An 18536-nucleotide genomic window follows, 5' to 3' on the forward strand; every position below is an offset into this window, starting at 1 on the left:
AGAGTAAGATCTTAAAGAAGACAAAATGGGTGCATAGGCAAATGTAGTGAAGAAAACTGATAGTGCCCAACTATCAAAAGAGATAGCATCTGGGTCTTAAAAGCTTGAAGATTAACAAGCGGCCATCTAGCTGAGAAGGAACAAAGCCCGTATGGAACAAGCACACCAGCCTGTGTGATCCTGAAGTGTCGATGGGATCAGGTATCAGGCATCAAAGATCCAGAACAAAAAAATCATATCAGTGTGAATGAGGGGGAGCACAGAGCGGAGACCCAAAGCCCATCTGCAGACAATAGGACACCCCCATACAGAAGGGTCACATAAAAAAGACGAGTCAGTTAGGGTGTAGTATAGCACTGATGAAACATACAACTTTCCTCTAGTTTTTTAATTCTTCCTTCCTTCCTACCCCCCCCCCACCATGATACCAATTCTAGCTTACAAATCTGGCTAGGCCAGGGCATTTACACTGGTAAGATAAGAGCTCTCAATACAGGGAATCTAAGATAGATAAACCCCTTAGAACCAATAATGAGAGTAGTGATGCCAGGAGGGGACGGGGAAGGTGGGGCAGAAAGGGGGAACCAATCACAGCGATCTACATATAACCCCCTCCCAGGGGGATGGACAACAGAAAAGTGGGTGAAGGGAGATAGCTGTTGGTATAGGACATAAAGAAAATAATAATTTTTAAATTATCAAGGGTTCATGAGGGAGGGAAGGTTGGGGAGGGGGGAATGAGCTGCTATCAAGGGCTCAAGTAGAATGAAAATGTTTTGAAAATGATGATGGCAACAAATGTACAAATGTGCTTGACCCAATGGATGTATGTAGGATTGTGATGAGATTGTAAGAGCCCCCAATAAAATGATTCTTTTTAAAAAAAAAAAAAGAAGAAAACTAAAGAAAAATTAATGTATTTGAATCACGGTGCTAGCAAAGAATATTGAAAGTACCATGGAATGCCAAAAGAACAAACAAGTCTGTCTTTGGAGAAGTATGGTCAGAATGCTCCTTAGAGGCAAGACTGGTGAGATTTTGTCGCCCATACTTTGAGCATGTTGTCAGCAAAGACCAGTCCCTGGAGAAGTACTGGTAGAGTATCCTGGCCGTGAAAAGGAGGAAGGCCCTCAGTGAGAAAGACTGACACCGTGGCGGCATCAATGGACTCACACATGAAAGCAATTGGGAGGATGGCACAGGAACGGGCTGTGTTTCATTCTGTTGTACATAAGGTCACTGAGTCCGGACCTGCTCAATGGCACCTTACAACAACAAGGTCTTAAATGAAAAAAAAGCAAAACTTTTTAACTTTCAGAAGAAAACATCCCTAAGAAATAAAAGAGTCACCTACAATTTTAAAAAACATGGCAAATGAATGATTCACACGTGGATCGCTGTGACTCAAATTAGAGTTACAAAGTATGAGAAAATATGCTGCACACATGTAACCAAGGAGTGGTGTCCAGGATCTTTTAAATGGCTACAACTCAGGAAGAAAAGATCAATTAGATATCCATAAGCAATTGACAGGAAAGAGATCTGATCAACTATATAAAAAGTGATCAATCTGATGCTTAAACTGAGACATGCAAATGAAGATCCCAATGAGACACCGATTGTTATTCAGTTAAGGCCTTAGGTGATGTGGATCTCATTTTGACCCCTGACACAGAGCAGAACTGCTCCATAGACTGGTTTGGGCTGCAAGTTTTATGAAAACAGACCGCCAGGCCTTCCCTCTATGGAGTACCAGCAAGATTCCTTTCGTCTGCAGTAGTTTGGCAAACAAAAAGTCTGACAATACCAATTGTTATGAAGGATGCCAATATAGAACTATTAAACAGCAGGTCGGAGAGTAAGCGAGTACAATTCTATAGAAAAATGGATCATTTTCTTAAAAAAACAAACATTCTCTGCTATGGTTAGGTACAGTCAGTCGGTTCTAACTTGAAGCAACCGTACGAAAAGCAAACCGTGTGACCCTCACACTCGGTGCCATGGTTGTCTGTGTCAGTCCATCTCCTTGACGGTCTTCCTCTTTTTGCTGCCAGTCTACTTTACCAAGCATGATGCCCCTTCCTCAGAGAATGGTCCTTCCTGATGGCACATCCAAAGTCTGTGAGAGGAAGTCAGGCGCGTTCCGGCTGTATAAGACAGATCCGTTTCTTCTTCTGGCACTTCGAGCTCTCTTCCATATGCTTCACCAACAACATGAATCTAAGGCATCATTTCATTTTCAGTCCTCCTTATTTACTGTCCAGCCTTTACGTACATACAAGGTGACTGACAGTACCATAACTTGGACCAGGTGAATCTAAATCCTTTAAGTGAAATCTTTACTTTGTAACATTCTCTACATACCAGCAATACCACTCCAATGAGTATATCCTGAGAACCTACCCCAATATGTTAATAGAAGACATAAAAAAGAATATGCAGATCAATCATATTCTTAAAAGATAACAAAGCAAATGGAAATAACCCAGATAATAACAATAGAAAAAATAGCTCAATAAATAGTTGTGGGAAAAACTATTTAAAACAGTCAGGCTTAGAACAATACATCAATTCCCTGAACAGGTTTCAGTAAACATCATTCAGAGCGTTTCTCACCTTGTTTCTCTTGGCCTTCATCTGGGCTTTTGCTAGCAGAGCAAACGTGGTTATGTCAGGCTTACTCAACGTGAGCGCGTGTAACACTTGAGTCGCTTTATCGTGGCTTTTACAAAATGAATAAATGAGCGCTTGTTGCACAGGACTCAATTCAAGGAGACCTGAAGGCAAAGGAGAACTCTGTTAGTGTAACATCTTTGCCAGGTATCTAGGGTTTAGGATCTACTTATGTTAAGGAGGTCAAGCAATTAAACAAACTTCCTATATAAAATGCATGAACAAATCAGTATTATTTGAAAGTGTTTACTACCAGGAAACAGTGAAAAATCCCCATTACAAACGAGTAAAATTGTGAGATGAACAAGTAAAATTGTGGAGTATTTTCTATAATAATATCTCGCTCAAAATTTACTATGTTAGAAATCATTATTTTATTCCTTCTCAATGCATCGATGGAACAGATGTGTTAAAGTTTCAAATTCTAACACTGATTTTGAAGTGACTGTCTCATTCTGTCTGTTACTATTATTAGCTGCCTTTGAGTTGGTCCTGACTCGTGGCAACCCGATGTACAAACTGTGCCAGGCCCAGTGCCATTCCTGACCAGTGGCCGGGCAGGGCGTTGTGACTCATAATGCTCTCGCGGACTGATTTCCAGAGGCAGATTGCCAGGCCTTTCCTCTTAGCCCGGCTCACTGCAGAAGCACCACTGAGATCGTGGATCTCCTACCATCAGGCACATCTCCACTGACAGGCAGGTGGCCACTGTGCAGGAAGTGCATTGGCCAGGAATTAAATTCAAGTATTCCGCATGGGAGTCAAGAATTCTACCACAGCTATGCCACCAATGCCGCCCCAGGCCGTCTATACATAGCTACTAAGACTAGTAGAAAAGTTGTACCAAGGTACTTCTTTTTGAAGTAAGGCCATTGGGATTTTCACATTAATTATATTTACCTTTGTTCATATCTGCTACTTGGTAAATTGTGAATTTTGCCAGGTCAAAGCACTTCATCTTAAGAAGATACTGTCCTCTGGAAGAAATAAAAGGTTTCTGGTTCTAAAGAGTTAAGAGTTAATGTCTAATACAGATCTTTCTAAATGATGCCAGAGTGTGCGGGTTCTAAGCCAAAGACTTTTTATTTTCAGTTTTCATTATTATTGTTTTTTTATTATCAGTAACTTTGTCTTTTGGGGTTGGAAATATTATGCATAAACTTATGGACATATTTTAGTTTATAACATAAAGAAAATATATAAATCATTATCTTAAAAAAGCATATATGTAGATATAGATCACCATAATTCAAATGCCTCAGGCACTAACTGTAAAAACTGAAAATATCACCTTTGTAATACAATTAGTAATATATATATGGATATACCTAAAAATATGAAGTCCATACACATTTTATATCACCTAAATTGACAAATTAAGAGTCCTGGTGGCAACGTGGATAATGTTTTTGGCTGCTAACCCCAAGGTCAGGAGTTCAAAGCTACCAGCCACTCAGTGGAAGTAATATGAAGCTCTCTCTTGTAAGGATTTAGTCTCAGAACCAAAGGGGATAGTTCTCCCCTGTCCACCAGGGTCTCTGTGAGTCAAGAGTGACCCAATAATAGTAGGTTTGGTTTGGGGAATAGATAAATTAGCATGGAGATGTGATGAGAAAACAATTAAGGAAAAATAATATTAAAAGAAAAATACTCAGGAATATATTTTGCAATTGTCTACATTTACAATGTTATACTGTCACTGAGAAATTATTAAAAGATTTTTTTAAGTTCAAAGCCATTGAAGAAGTATTTACATAACAGCCTAAATGTGATTAAAAAATTAAGACACAGTAGAAAGCATTGTTTTATATCACTTTCTCAAGTTAATAATGACTCATAACTATCAAAACATCCCTTTCCAGCGAGCCTTAAATATCGCACTTGAAATACAATTGAATTGGTCATGTTTTTCCCATGGAATTACTCGAGATTTATGATTTAGTTATCTGAGATTTATTTTTGTAGACAAAATCAAACTAATTGTTAAAATGTTTACATTACTCTGATAAGTATTAACTATATAGCCAGTAATACAAATAAGCTTTAAATAACATCAACACTCAACAGTTAAGTTTTGATTCAAAGAAAAAGTAAAGGAACATATCTGGTTATCGCATGTATTAAATTATCTTCAAGTTTAGCGAAAAAGACAACTGCATATCGGCTGCTGGTTGGGATACTGAAAATTTGGGGGGAATTAAATGTATAATGAGGGGGCTAGACAAATTACGGCTCCCCATTATTAACTGGAGGATTAAAATCCCAGCAGTCAGCACAGATGTGGCTATCCCAAGAAGAATTTCATTTGTGGACTCATACCTTGTTATATATAACTGGATTCCATCTGGCTGCAGGTGGATAGCACGAGATAAATCTTTTATTGAGTTGTTCAATTTGTGCAACTGTTGAGTAATAAACAGAAACATAACTGTTCATAATAGTGATTCCTTCCTTTATGATGTGTATCCCTTCCCATCATTCACTACAGAAAGTTTGCAACAACTTATCCTAATACATAAGAATCAAAAAATAAATAAGTGGATAATAACAGCTATAGACTCGTATACTACAGAGTATTTCAAACAATGTATCCTTAATTTTGGAGAATGATGACAGTATATTTAATTTTACATAAATGTGATTGTATCATGAATGCTAGCTTGTGGGATCTCTTCTTCTTTGTTTGACTTTTCTGTCTTTCTTAGTCATATAAACCTCCTTCACCGACCTTTACTATTGTAATCAATGTGTGCGCAAGAGTTATTTCTTTTAATGTTGGCATCAATGACATATGTTTTTAAGGTGAGTACTGGAAATTTATGCAAGTAACTTTGAGAAGCTCTGCAAACCTTCAGACCTTCCACCTCTCCAGCAGACACAACTCATGTTGACATTATCAATAAGGCATTTAGGGAAGGGAGGGGAAAAATGAGGAGTTGATACCAAAGGTTCAAGTAGAAAGCAAATGTTTTGAGAATGATGAGGGAAACAAATATACAAAAGTGCTTGACACAATGGATGTATGGATGGATTGTGCTAAGAGGTGTACGAGCCCCCAATAAAATGATTTTTTAAAATAAATAAGGCATTTAGTCACATGCCTCCATTTGACTACCAACCAACCATATATGTCCGTGAGGAAACGTTGGACTCGAAGCAGATAGAGACTGATCTTCATAAAGCACCCTGGAACCATAGCTCTCCTGGAGTTTTAGATTGCTGCGTGTTCTTCCATATGCACTCAGAGTTTTATTGGTCATTGTCTTATAGACACAGGATCATATTGTGCATACCATTCTCTATGGAATCCATAATATTTCATAGAGGCAAAACACCACAATCTCTTCAACCATTAGTGCACAGAGGTTTTAAAATCTCAGAACAATAAGACTTTCAATATATGTTCATGGATATCTGCTATCATGCTGGTGCTTTGAATTGTGTGTGTGCTTAAAGGAATTCCCAAATTCTTCAGATCGCTTCAGCGCCATCAACAGCAAAAGCATCACCTATTACAAGTATTTCATTTCTTCGTAAGGTTTAAGAGCAAACTTTCCATGGGGATAATACTAAACTCAACCTAGATCTTTACTCTCCGTTATCATGAGGGCAAGGACTTTGGGACTAAAATATGCTTCCTTTCTGTTATACGTAGAGTTCAAGAGGGACAGTCAGATGCCCACCGATACCCAGCTACTCACAGTCACAGATTTGCCCCCACACTGAGTGCACCAGAAAAAAGTATTATGTTCTGTATGTGCAGGGTTCTACGCCACTCACCCCAATAAACCCTTCCTGCCTATCTGTGTCTCCCATAAGCTCTAATCAGCCCTTCTTCTACCATAAATCCATATCACCTCAGCTCCTAAAACTGTGTGTTTCTAGAAATGTGTCCCCAACTGGCAAAAAATCTCCTGTTCAATATTTTTCTCAATGTTTCTTTCATTTTAATTTTCAACTGAAAGTTGGTTTTCTTCTGCATTTCCTTTCTCCATGAGTGCTTCTTCTGACATCCCCCACATGATGAAACCTGGGACTGTGATAAGGTTCGTCCTTCTCTGCTTCCCTTCTACTTTCTCTACACCTTCCCTTGAAAAAATCCACGATTGAGTCTTATATCAGCAGAATACAAGACTCAACCTCACAAATTTGCTGTCATCAAATGACCATTTTAATCACTCCTTATTTCTCATCGATTTTAGTCCTGGCTCATTCCATTGCTACTCTGCCTTCATTCTTGGTGAATTCATTATACTCATCAATGACCCTTCTGGTAAATGGTTGTTCAGCTGCTCAAACTCTTCTCTGCCAGTTATCTTGCTCTTCATGCCACCTTAACCACTCACCGTAGTGTTCATGTCCCACGCCAGAGTATCCCCACTGCGGAAAGCCATTCTCCTTTCTGAATGTGAGCGTGTACTGTGACTATTCTGAAAAGGTTTATGTAAACTGGGTATAGACACATCAGTGAGAGATGCAAATAATCTTTCAATTGATGCTATAGCATAACATTGCTTTTAGGCCACGAAGCCTGGGTAGAGAGTGTTGCGTGTACATAAGAGAAAGTGAGTCCAGAAGTTCACGAGCTATAGGACAAGGAGCTATAGTAGACATTCGCACTGTTCACCAAATAGGGGTCTCCGCCTTACTGGCACATGGTTAACACTGCACATGCAGGCCCGAGACCAGGTTAAAAGCCCTTCCAGAAATCGTTTCCCTGCCATGACAATTCACAATGCTCCACTCGTGTGGCTCCTTCATCAGCCTGCGTCCTAAAATCTAGACAGGGAAGGGCAGAGACTACAACCAACTGTGAGTGGGCATATAGTATGAGTAGTGATTCAACCTTTAGCACAGTGGTTTTGATGTTGGTTGTACCCACAGCACAGCCTAGCATCCATCACCAGAATGGTGTGAGGAGGGGACTTGTGGGAAATGAGGCCAAAGAATAACTGGCTTTTATTCTGAAAGCAAAGAGAAAGGGTTTGCAGCAAAAGGGTGAGCTCATTTTACTTGTGTTTTAGCAGGATCAGTGGCACTGTTGATTTGAAATTTAATGGAGAAGGAGAAGCAGAAATAAAATTATCAGGAAGTACCTCAGTAATCTTGCGGGGAAATTGCTGTGCCTTTAACAGGGTGGTCAGTGATAGAGTGGTGAGAAGAGATGTTTCGAAAGGATAGTGAGAGTTGTTAATAGCATTTGTAGCTGGGAAGTCAGATTTGAGTAAAGTCAAAGTAAAGTTTTACTATTTATTGTATGCTTGAATTTCTTACACTAATAATATATTCCATGTGTAATTTTAATTAAAATATCTTGTAAAAATTGAACAAAATGTTTAAGGATAGAGAATTGGATTCACATTCTATGCATATATTAGTCCATCCCATAAACCCACCCCACAATCATGCAACTACAACTATATACACATGCACAGACATAGGCAAACACAGAAAATACATTGAACCAATAAATTCCAAAATGTTAACAGTATTGCTAAAAGAATGCAATTATAAATGGTTTAGTTTATTCTTATTTGTATATGTAATCTAAAATAATAATAGATTGCTATGTAATAAGGAAGAAATCAGAGTTATAAAAAGAGAGATGAAAGACATAAAATGCAAACCTTGTAAGAGAAGTTTTGTAAGTTTGGTCTATGCAACTACAGAAAAATGTATTGGTAGATTTAAAATTATGTTGGATTTTCAGAAAATTTCAACTTTTTAACAGTCAAGATTCTCAAACCTTAAGTACCTTATCATAGGCTTCTGCTCGACAAAGATAGCTTTGGATATATAAAGGATCAATTCTAATTGCCTCTGAAAACTGCCAGATGGCTTCAACATAGTTATCCATTTGTAGCATATGTATGAGGCCAATATTTATATAAGCCAAAGAAACTGTTCTGAAAAAATAAATAGGAAAACTCTTATTAGAAATTTTAAAAATTATTTTAATGACCTCCAATTATAAATTAACCTAATGAGATACATACATTCTTATATACCAGGGTGTTGTTTTAAGTATATGAAGTACCGTCTAATAAAGATTACAAGCGTCATTATAAAGTACTTGATAGAGAATGAATATTTGCAGAACATACTCTCAGAACAGAATTCCTGAAGTCTTCTTGTCTCTTTCAATACTTTCCTCTTCTTTGACTTAACCATGAATCATTTTAATTAAAACGTTCGTTTTCACCATCTCAATTTTTTTGCCTCAGTTTATGTTTAATTAGAAACACTAATCTGCCAGATCTTGGTGGTTTGGGGTTAACAATCTTCTCCCCATAGGAATCAAATAATCAGCTTTTCTGTATCAAATAGACATTGTCTTTCTCTGGACTCAAACAATGTTCAGTATAGAAATCATCTTAGAAATAAATCACTATGGTTCCCTGGCTCCATTTTTAAAAGAGGGGACCGCACACATCCTACAAGCCAACTTCATAGAAGGCCCAGTGAATGGTTCAAGCTCCAATCCTACTCTCTGACCCTTGACAACTAAATTATTTTCTTTTTCTGCCTGGCTCAAAAAGGTCCAAAAGATAACCACTGTGCTCATTATGAAGCCTGGTCCACAACTTTCCAGAGTCAAATTCAACATTTACCTTAGGAAAATTAAGTCAACCACTGTCTCACTGGCATGGAATTGGCATGGTTGACTCTCCTGACACTGCATTTTCATGACTGCTTCATTAGAAAGAAGATAAATCATTTACTTAAATTCTGTTTTACGTTCTGACTACAGACAGCGTATATGTAATTCTCCATACACCTTTCTTCCTGAACTTATGTGCTGAATACTATCAGTTTCTTTTTCCTTGGCCCTTTTCCTTACACTTTTTTTTCCCTTGAAGTCAAATGTTCTAAAGTGCAAGGTTTCTACACTAGTTCATATGTTGTATAGAGTGATGACATAATGTTGCCACTATTTTCAAATTAGATGATAATATTCTTCAAAGTTAAATTCAAAAAGCTTACTCCTCTTTGGGCTCATTCAACCTCTGAAACTTGTAAGAGCATTTAAAGCAAACAGATCTTGAAAAGAGGTCTTGGTTTAGAAATAGTGTTCTTTTTACAGTAGAATACTAATTGCAGGATAATTTAATAATTGCCTAATTTTCTGCAATATTTTCAATGGCAACAACAACAACCGCCAAAAAAGCTTTTACTTAAGTTTCGGGGGTTTTTTCTTAATTGTATACAAAAGTTATAAGGTTAAGTATAAAGAAGAAAACGTACCTTTCTAGAGAAATAACCGTTTCAAAGTCACAAATTGCCAGAACCCACTGTTTTAGGTCTGCATAGAGTATGCCCCGGTGTAGAAAAGTAGCAAGATTCTCATAGCCATCGTATATGAGAGCTTAAAAATAAAAATGATTTTTACTTATGTTCTGAACCACCGTATCTGAATCGCGTGTGTTTTAATCTGTATACCCCTCCTGGGGCTTACTCTTATTGTTAACCTCCCATCAAACATCTACAAGTGCGGATCTTACTTGGAAAATGAAAGGTAGTATTGTACAGAGGCTGTATTTGTTTAAAGCGCAATGTGGCTTGTATGGACCAGAGGTTCAGTGGGGCTGAAGGAAATCCTGATGGCAATCTGGTACAAACCACAGAAAGATAAGCAGACAGAAACACAAAGGAGCGAGCGCACTATCCCCGCCATGATGACAGTGCATGGCAACAATACACCTGAAATCTGTCTCCAGCTTCATTCAGTGGATTGTAGTCAGAAGGGCGTCCCTGCCCTTTTTGGCCTTGACTCTCAGGAAGACCTTGTAACTGGCCAAGGAATAGGGTCCGCTCCAAATTCAGACCGGGAAAGATGGCAGGGATCACAGAGGACACCCATAAGCTATTGTGGGCAGCTGTGCAAGGCTACTCCCAGGCGCAGAGAAGTCTGCAAAAGAGGAAGCTGAGGATTGCCTTAGTTCAGGAAGGAGCCCGTGGAAGCGTCTCTGTGGGATCGAGCCACCTCGCGGGACAGGGGAAAAGCTTCTACCCGGAGCTGTCCGGGACAGCGGGGACCTGCCGGGAAGAGCACAAGCAGCAGCGCCGCGGAGTCCTCCAGGAAGTGTTTCGAGAGCTGAAAGACCATGTGTGCAAAGAAAAGTCGGAGTTTGAAGATAGGGCAGAAAGTGACACAGCACGCTATCCAGGGAGATGAAAAATTACGTTCCTCAAAAAAGGTGCTACGAAGGGAAAGACGAGGCGCGCCCATGCAGGGAAAGGCCACAGTCTGCTTTCTTCCTGCTTTGCTCAGAACCTCGCCCCAAGGTCAGAAGCGAACGCCCAGTCCGGCCCAGTGGGAATACTGAAGAACAAAAGGGGCTGAGATGTGGTCTGAACCACCAGCCAAAGAGAATCAGCCAGCAGAAAGCAGCCAAGCTAGAGAACTCTGCCGAGGATGTCGCTGCATACCAATCGCAGGGCACCCGGCAAACGGGAAGAAGGGGCCTGGCACAGTGAATCCAAAGATGACGAGGTGGAGGAAGCAGATGAAGATGGAGAGGAAGGGGATGAAGAAGTGGCTATCCAGAAATAATGTATGAGGGGGGGGGGTGTGCTCAGGCAATCGTTGAGCTAAGAATATGAGGTCTAGCTTAATATTAGCTTTCACGTACAACTACGGATATTTGTACAGCTGATAAGATTCTTGGTAGAGAAAATACTTTTCTTAAGTGCAGGTTTTAGCTTTATGAGAGACGACTACATAGTTAAATCTTAAAGCTTCTGGTGTTGAATTTCTCTAAAATACTTCATGGTTCTTTCATTTCTTCACCTATGTACGGTAAGTAGCATAGCAAACTTCTAGGAATTCAGTTTTCTCATCAGTAGAATGGGGATATAATAATGTCCAATTCATGGCATTATTCTAAATATTAATTCTGATGTGCCATACATATCACCTAGTACAGCCCATAAAACAGTGCCTACAAAGTACTAAAATTCCCAAAATAATATTAGGTATTACTAGTATTAGCTGAGAAAAATGTCTTCAGTCTTTTTTATCTTGGAAGGTAAAACTCCCTTGGTAAGCTTATAGGAAAGAATTGAGACCAAATCAAGCTGATTTTCTTTAAAAACTAACAGGGACTTGGAATGATTGCAAGGAGTTCCATTGGTGCAGTGCATTAAGCACTGGGTTTCTAACCACAAGGCTTAGAGAGATTCAAGTAGTGATTATCTGAGATTTCTTCCCCATTTATTCTCTTTGTAGAAGTCTAGATCCCTAGGTACCATCTCATTCAGAATGGTGGAATTCTAGCATTTTGTGCTGTGGCAAACATAGTCATTACTGAAGTGTGGAGCTCTGTCCAAAATTTGTCAGTCAGTATGGGCTCATTCACTGACTGGAGATTGTTAGCGTCACCAGATTATACCAGGCACATGCTCATCCTGGGACTTGATAGAAGGTGATGTGCAACTGGCCACTTTCAGCACTCAAGGTTCTCAAAATCGGTTTTTTTTTTTTTTGTTTAAGGGTTAAGAATGATGAATTTGACTAAACTGCATTTGACAAAGCTGCATCTGTGAAGTAAGGCACAGCCCAACTGGGCCATTCACTATTATTTTAGCAAGTTGCCTAGGAAGTATACCTGACTTTCCAGAAATATCCTCAGAGCGCAACGCATAGAGCTTTCTATGATATGATGTGCTCCCTTGCTATAATCACTTACACCGCAAATACAGACACTAAACAGGGCACATTAGAGCCATTTCTAGCTAAAACATGGTATCATTCATTAATATACAGAAGTATATACATATAAAAATAGAGTACTATATAATAGCATCTCTATCACAGCGCGAGTTGTTGAAACTCAGACGAGCTTTTTGTCTGAGCGGCTGGGACCGAGTACCTGACATGCTGTAATCCTGCAGCGCTCTCCAGGGGCTCGTCTTCCTAAATAAGCAGGCCCGGTAATAGAGTGCTAGCCAGTTATTCGGATCTAAGTGAATCGCAGCAGAAAGGTCTAGAGTTGCTTCTTTATAAAAACGCCGTTTATAATATGCTCTACCTCTGTGTGTCCTAGAAAGAAGGGGGCGGAAGTCATGTCTACAGGAATTGAAAACGTACATCGGCCTCTTTTAGGTATGCTTACGCAGCTACTTTATCTTTGCAAACAATTTGTGATTATTTCTGCTTGCTTCTCAGGAGAGTTCAGACATGATGTTGGCAAAAAGTGGGCATGCTTTTCACATAAATTAAACAATTACATTTTACATTTTATTTCTTGAAATAAACTAAAGCTTATAAAACCAGAAAATCATGAAGACAGTGTTTCTTTTGAAAATAAATATCTAGCAGTGGTGAAATCAAGTATGATGCACTTAAAACAAAATTTCACACAGAGCACACTTAAAGTCATTGTATTGAAGGTTAGATATTCCCTAAAAGGGAAAATAAAAATAATAGTATAAGTAGAAAAGGTATATAAAATATTTATATGACTTTAATTTTACTGAAAGAATGTGTTTTCTATAAAAGTAATCACCTATGTACAAGGCCACTTTGTCAACTTATCACTCTGTGGAGACTTGCATGTTGACTCTGATGTTGGAAGCAATGCCACTCATATTTTAAAACCAGTAGAGATACCGATGGTGGACAGGTTTTATTGAAAGTTACAGACTAAAAAATACTGGAAGAATGACCTGGCAATCTACTTCCAAAAGCAACTAGCCAGCAAAATCCTTGTGGGTAGCTGCAGATGATTATCTGATAAAGGGCTGAAAGATGAGTCTTTCAGGTTGAAAGGCACTCAAAATATGACTGCATGAGAGCCATGTCCTCAAAGTAGACTTCACATTCATGATAGGAACTAAAACTTTCAGGACCTTCATTTGCTAATGTGGCACAATTCACAATTTAAAAGTAGCTGCAAATAGTCACTATTGATGAGGGCATAAAATCAAAGTGTGAATCTAGGAGAAGTGGAAATTGTCAAATATGAAGTCAAAACCATAAAGAGCGACATCCTGGGCACTGTTGTTATTGCTGGTGCCATCGAGGGTTCCACCTCATAGCAACCGTTACAGGCAGCACAGTGAGCCACTGCCCGGGCTGTCCAGCCTCACAGTGCTTCCTATGCTGAATGCTTCCCAATTTTGCAGACATGGTGTCATCCATTACACTGAGGACCTTCCTCTCGTGCGGAGCTCCTCCACGTCACCAAGCATGGTGTCCACCAGGGACTGGTCTCTCCTGACATCTCTGAAGTACGTTAGGTGAAGCCTCTAAGGAACACTATGGCCATAGTTCTTCCAATACTAATCAACTGTCGCTTCAGCAGCCCCTGGTCCTTTCAAAATTCTTCAATAGCACACAATTCAAATGTATCGATTCTTCTTCCGTCTTCCTTACTCAATGTCCAACTTTCACATTCATCTGAAGCAATTGAGCATATCAAGTTTGGGTCAGGTGTGCCTAGTCCTCAAAGTCACATCCTTCCTTTTCAACACTCTAAAAAGGCCTTGTGCAGCACATTTACCCAATCCAGCTCACCATTTCTCTCCTGACTGCCGCTTCCATGAGCACTGACTTTGGCTCCAAGCGAGACAAAAATGTATCCATTTATCTTGATGTCACCTATCATGACCCTACAGGTTCATCCAGTTGTGAATATTCTTGTCTTCTTTAGATTAAGTTGTAATACATCCTTGATCGTCATCAGCAAGTCCCTCTCACTTTCAGCAAGCAAGGTTGCGTTATTGGCATATTGCAGGTTGTTAATCAGCCTTTCTCCAATCCTGTTGCTACATTCTTCTTAATATAATCCAGCTTCTTGATGATTTACTCAGCATACAGATTGAATAAGCATGGTGAGAGGATACAACTCTGATGCACCATTCCTAATTTTTAAACCATTCAGTATTTTCTTCTGTTCTTGCTCTGTTCACACAGATGCCTCTTGATCCACTTTCAAGTTCCTCATGAACACAATGAAGTTCTGGAATTCCCATTATTCTCAAAGCTGTCCATAGTTTGTTCTGATCTACACAGTTGAATACTTTTGTGTAGTCAAGGAATCATAAATAAACAGCTTTCTGGTATCCTCTGCTTTCGGCTAAAATTCTCCTACATCAGCAATGATTTTCTTTGTGCCACATCTTCTTCTGAATCTAGACAGAAACTGTGGCAGTTCTCTGTCAAGGTACTGCTGAAGCCATTTTGGGGTGATCTACAGCAAAATTTTACTTGCCTGTGATATCAGTGATATTTTTATATAATTTGGACATTATATTGGGTCTTTTCTTTGGAATGGGTGCAGACACGGAACTCCTCCAGTCATCTGTCCAAGTAGTTGTCTTCCAAATTCCTTGGCATAGAAGCATTATTGCTTCCAATGCTTAATCAGCTTGTTGAATTATGAAAAGTGGTGTTCCATCAATTTCTGGAGCCTTGGGTTGGGCTAATGCTTTCAGTACAGCTTGAATTTCTTCCTTCCACATCATTGATTGGAATGTTACTAGGCAATATTCCTAGGACTTAATGAGCTGAAATGGACTCATATTGGCCATTTTGAATTACACAATCATGTGGTCTGCTGTGGCAGGAATGACAAACCTAAGGTCTCATTCATTGTCAAAATTTCAAGATCTATCCTGATGTACAACATTGTCAGTGATAGAATAATATTCACATTCCTTTAAGGAAGATCAATTAATTCAACTATTATTCAAATTTGGATAATAATTGTAATATTGAAATGCCAAAGCTGAAGAAATTAAGAATTTTTAAAATAAATTTCTGCATTCTGAAATTATAAAAATGAAATAAAGATGCACTGATAGTTAACAGAATGGGAAAGTCAGACACACAGGAGAAAATTGGCCTTGGTGATAAAAAAGATTATGTTGGAGATCACATGATATAATCTTGCAAAATCAACTTATTCATTGCATATTCCTTGGAATCACACAAATGATAACAATACATGTAGGTGTGGGCAAATGGAAAACATAGGGTTCAAATTGAGTATCTCTGTGGAAAGAGATGATAGAGAAACTCAGTATCTTTGGTCAGATGAACCCAGCGGCTGACTACAGAATACACCCTTAATTTGTCTTGCGCAAACTCAAGTTGAAGAATATTAAAGCAAGTCCATGAGTGCACAGTACAATCTTGAATAGTGTTGTCCACAGGGTCCCAACTCACAGCACCCCAATGCACAGCAAGGGTTCCGACGAGTTTGTTCCAACTCAAAACAACCCTGTGCGACCGAACCAAACATACATATCACGCTCGAGCATATTGTTGCAGCCTCGGTGTCAATACGTCCCATCAAGAACCTTCCTCTCTTTGCTGTCTCCCTATTTTACCAAACATGTTCTTTTCCAGTGACTGATCTTCCTGACAATATGTCCAAAGGATATGAGACAAACTCTCAAGATGCTCGCTTCTAAGAAACATTCTGGCTGTACTGCTTCCAAGATAGATTTGTTTGTTCTTTTGCCAGTCCATGGTCCTTGCAATATTCTCTGCCATTGCTATAATGAAGATGCAGCAGTTCTTCTTCAGGCTACCTTTATTCAATGTCCAACTGTTATGTGCATATGAGGCCATTGAAAAGGTCATGGCTGAGTCATGCATGCCTGAGTCCTCAAAGTAACATTTTTGCTCTTCAACTTTTTAAAGAGGTCTTTTGCGGCAGATTTATCAAATGCAATGTGCCATTTGATCTCTTGATTGTTGCTTCCATAATTATTGATTGTGAATCCAAGTTAAATAAAACTCTTGATATAACTTCAATCTTTTCTGCCTTTATGAGAATGTTGTTTAACGGTCCAGTTGTGAAGATTTCTAGTTTCTTCACTAGGAGTTATAATCTATACTGAAGACTGCAGTCTTTGATCTTCATCACTAAGTACTCAAGTGCTCTTGGTTTTCAGCAAGCAAGGTTGTGTCATCTGCATATTATTACAGGTTGCTAGTTAGCCTTGCTTCAATCCTGATAACATGTTCTTCTTCATATACTCAGATTGTTTGCCAATAAGCTCCAGCACTTGTGTTTTCACTCTCCCCGGATGATAACCACTATCCTGACTTTTAACTACCTTGTGTTCGTTCTTCATAATTTCATCACATTAGTACATATGCACTCAATACAATTGAGAAGATATTATTTAAATAACTTATTTCTTCATGCTAAGAACTTGTTTTACTTTCAACAGTTACTTTTGTTTCATCTCACTCATTGCAGTGTACCATTGTGTTAGTTCAGGTAGACTACAGAAACAAATTCATAGAAAGTCATATGTGTATAAGAGAGAGTTTTATATAAGGGTAATTGTACATTAAGAAAGCATCCTAACCCAGTCCAGTCCAAGACCATAAGTCCGATATTAGCCCATATGTCTATAAAGTCCTCTTCAGACTCACGAAACACAAGCTATGACGCCGGATGCAGGGTGATCACAGGTCAGTGGGTAGAAAGTCTTTGGATCCAGTGGTGTTGTAAGCATCTCAGTGTTGGCAGGGGTCTCTATGTGGATTCTCCAGCTACATGTGTCTTGTCAGCTGCAATGTCTCCCAGAGAGCGAGCAGAAAGAGAGAGAGAGAGAGATCTCCCACCTCCAAGGAGGAAATACCAGATTTTCCAGAATTCTCAGGAGAAGGCCATGCCCCTGCAGAGGCCTCATTGGTTATGATCCAATTGACAGACTAGACTCCACCCCTTCACTCTTAATCCTCTCAAATTGATACCATATTATGTAACTACCACAACCATCACTACTTCTTCCCCAAGTTTCCTCTTTACATGCTTCCTCCTTATTACATTGTGTTTGGGTAAATACTACACTTTTGAATCTCAAATGATTGATTATTCTAAGATATGTGTATCTTAATAGTGTTATCATTCCCCTTGTAGACCTGTATATTGTCGGCTGGATACTGAACCATGGGGTGGTGACTCATTTCCAGACTTGAAGGATGACTGAGGGCCATATTCTCAGGGTTCCACCAGTCTCCATCAGACCAGAACTCTCTTGTAATTTGGGCTTCTGTTCCCCTTTTTTCTCCCACTCTATCAAGGACCTTGCAATATGATCCCCTTCATGTATTGGTAGTGGTGGAGGTCAAGCACCATCTAACCGTGGTTTCAGAGTCCTGGAGATTGATGTTCAAATGGGCCATTAATCCCCTGAACTAATTGTCTTCATCAATCTTAATCAGACAGGAAGAGACCAATAGTTGCATCTTAGCTGGCCTCTCACAATCTTTTAAGACATCAATTTTCTTCCTTAAGACTGTATTGTAAGAAAATAATTCCATTCACCCACTTTTCTGTTGACCAACCTCCGGAGAGGACGTTATATGTAGATCCTTGTAATCAGTTCCCCCTTCCTACCCCACCATCCCTCCACCCTCCTGGTGTTACCACTCTCTCACCACTGGACCTGAGGGGTTCTTCTGTCCTGTCTTCATTTGTCCTGGATTCCCTGTGTTTCCAATTCCCATCTGTACCAGTGTACATCCTCCAGTCCAGCTGGATTTTGTAAGGTAGAATTGGGATCATGACAGTTGGGGGGAGGAAGCATTTAAGAACTAGAGGAAAGTTGTATGTTTCATCGTTGCTATACTGCCCCCTGATGCCAGGGGCTTCAGTGGAAAACAGAAGTTTTGAAAATGATGATGGCAACAAATGGGAAAATGTGCTTGACACAATGGATGTATGTATGTACAAGCATTATACAAGCCCCCAATAAAATGATTTAAAAAATTTTAAGTAAAAATAAATGAAACTTGGGAACTTAAATATTCACAATAACTAAAACCACTTTAATCACCTAAATCTTAATATATTATTTCAGTTTTTAAAAATAATAATAATTCCAAAATCCACATC

At 39.2% G+C, this 18536-nt stretch overlaps 1 protein-coding gene across 1 annotated transcript in view; it reads right to left on the minus strand.

Moving 5' to 3' along the window:
• The window catches only part of TTC6 (tetratricopeptide repeat domain 6), a 233729-nt gene that overhangs the window by 40644 nt on the left and 174549 nt on the right, over positions 1–18536 (minus strand). Inside the window, exons 11-16 of the mRNA XM_075532209.1 lie at positions 12546–12715; positions 9919–10039; positions 8429–8579; positions 4993–5075; positions 3574–3650; positions 2617–2777 (exon numbers count right to left, since the gene is read on the minus strand). Coding sequence (XP_075388324.1) covers positions 2617–2777; positions 3574–3650; positions 4993–5075; positions 8429–8579; positions 9919–10039; positions 12546–12715 — 763 coding nt within the window. The remainder of the gene's footprint in view (positions 1–2616; positions 2778–3573; positions 3651–4992; positions 5076–8428; positions 8580–9918; positions 10040–12545; positions 12716–18536) is intronic.

The sequence above is a fragment of the Tenrec ecaudatus genome, chromosome 14 (assembly GCF_050624435.1).
Source record: "Tenrec ecaudatus isolate mTenEca1 chromosome 14, mTenEca1.hap1, whole genome shotgun sequence".
Classification (NCBI taxonomy): Eukaryota; Metazoa; Chordata; class Mammalia; order Afrosoricida; family Tenrecidae; genus Tenrec; species Tenrec ecaudatus.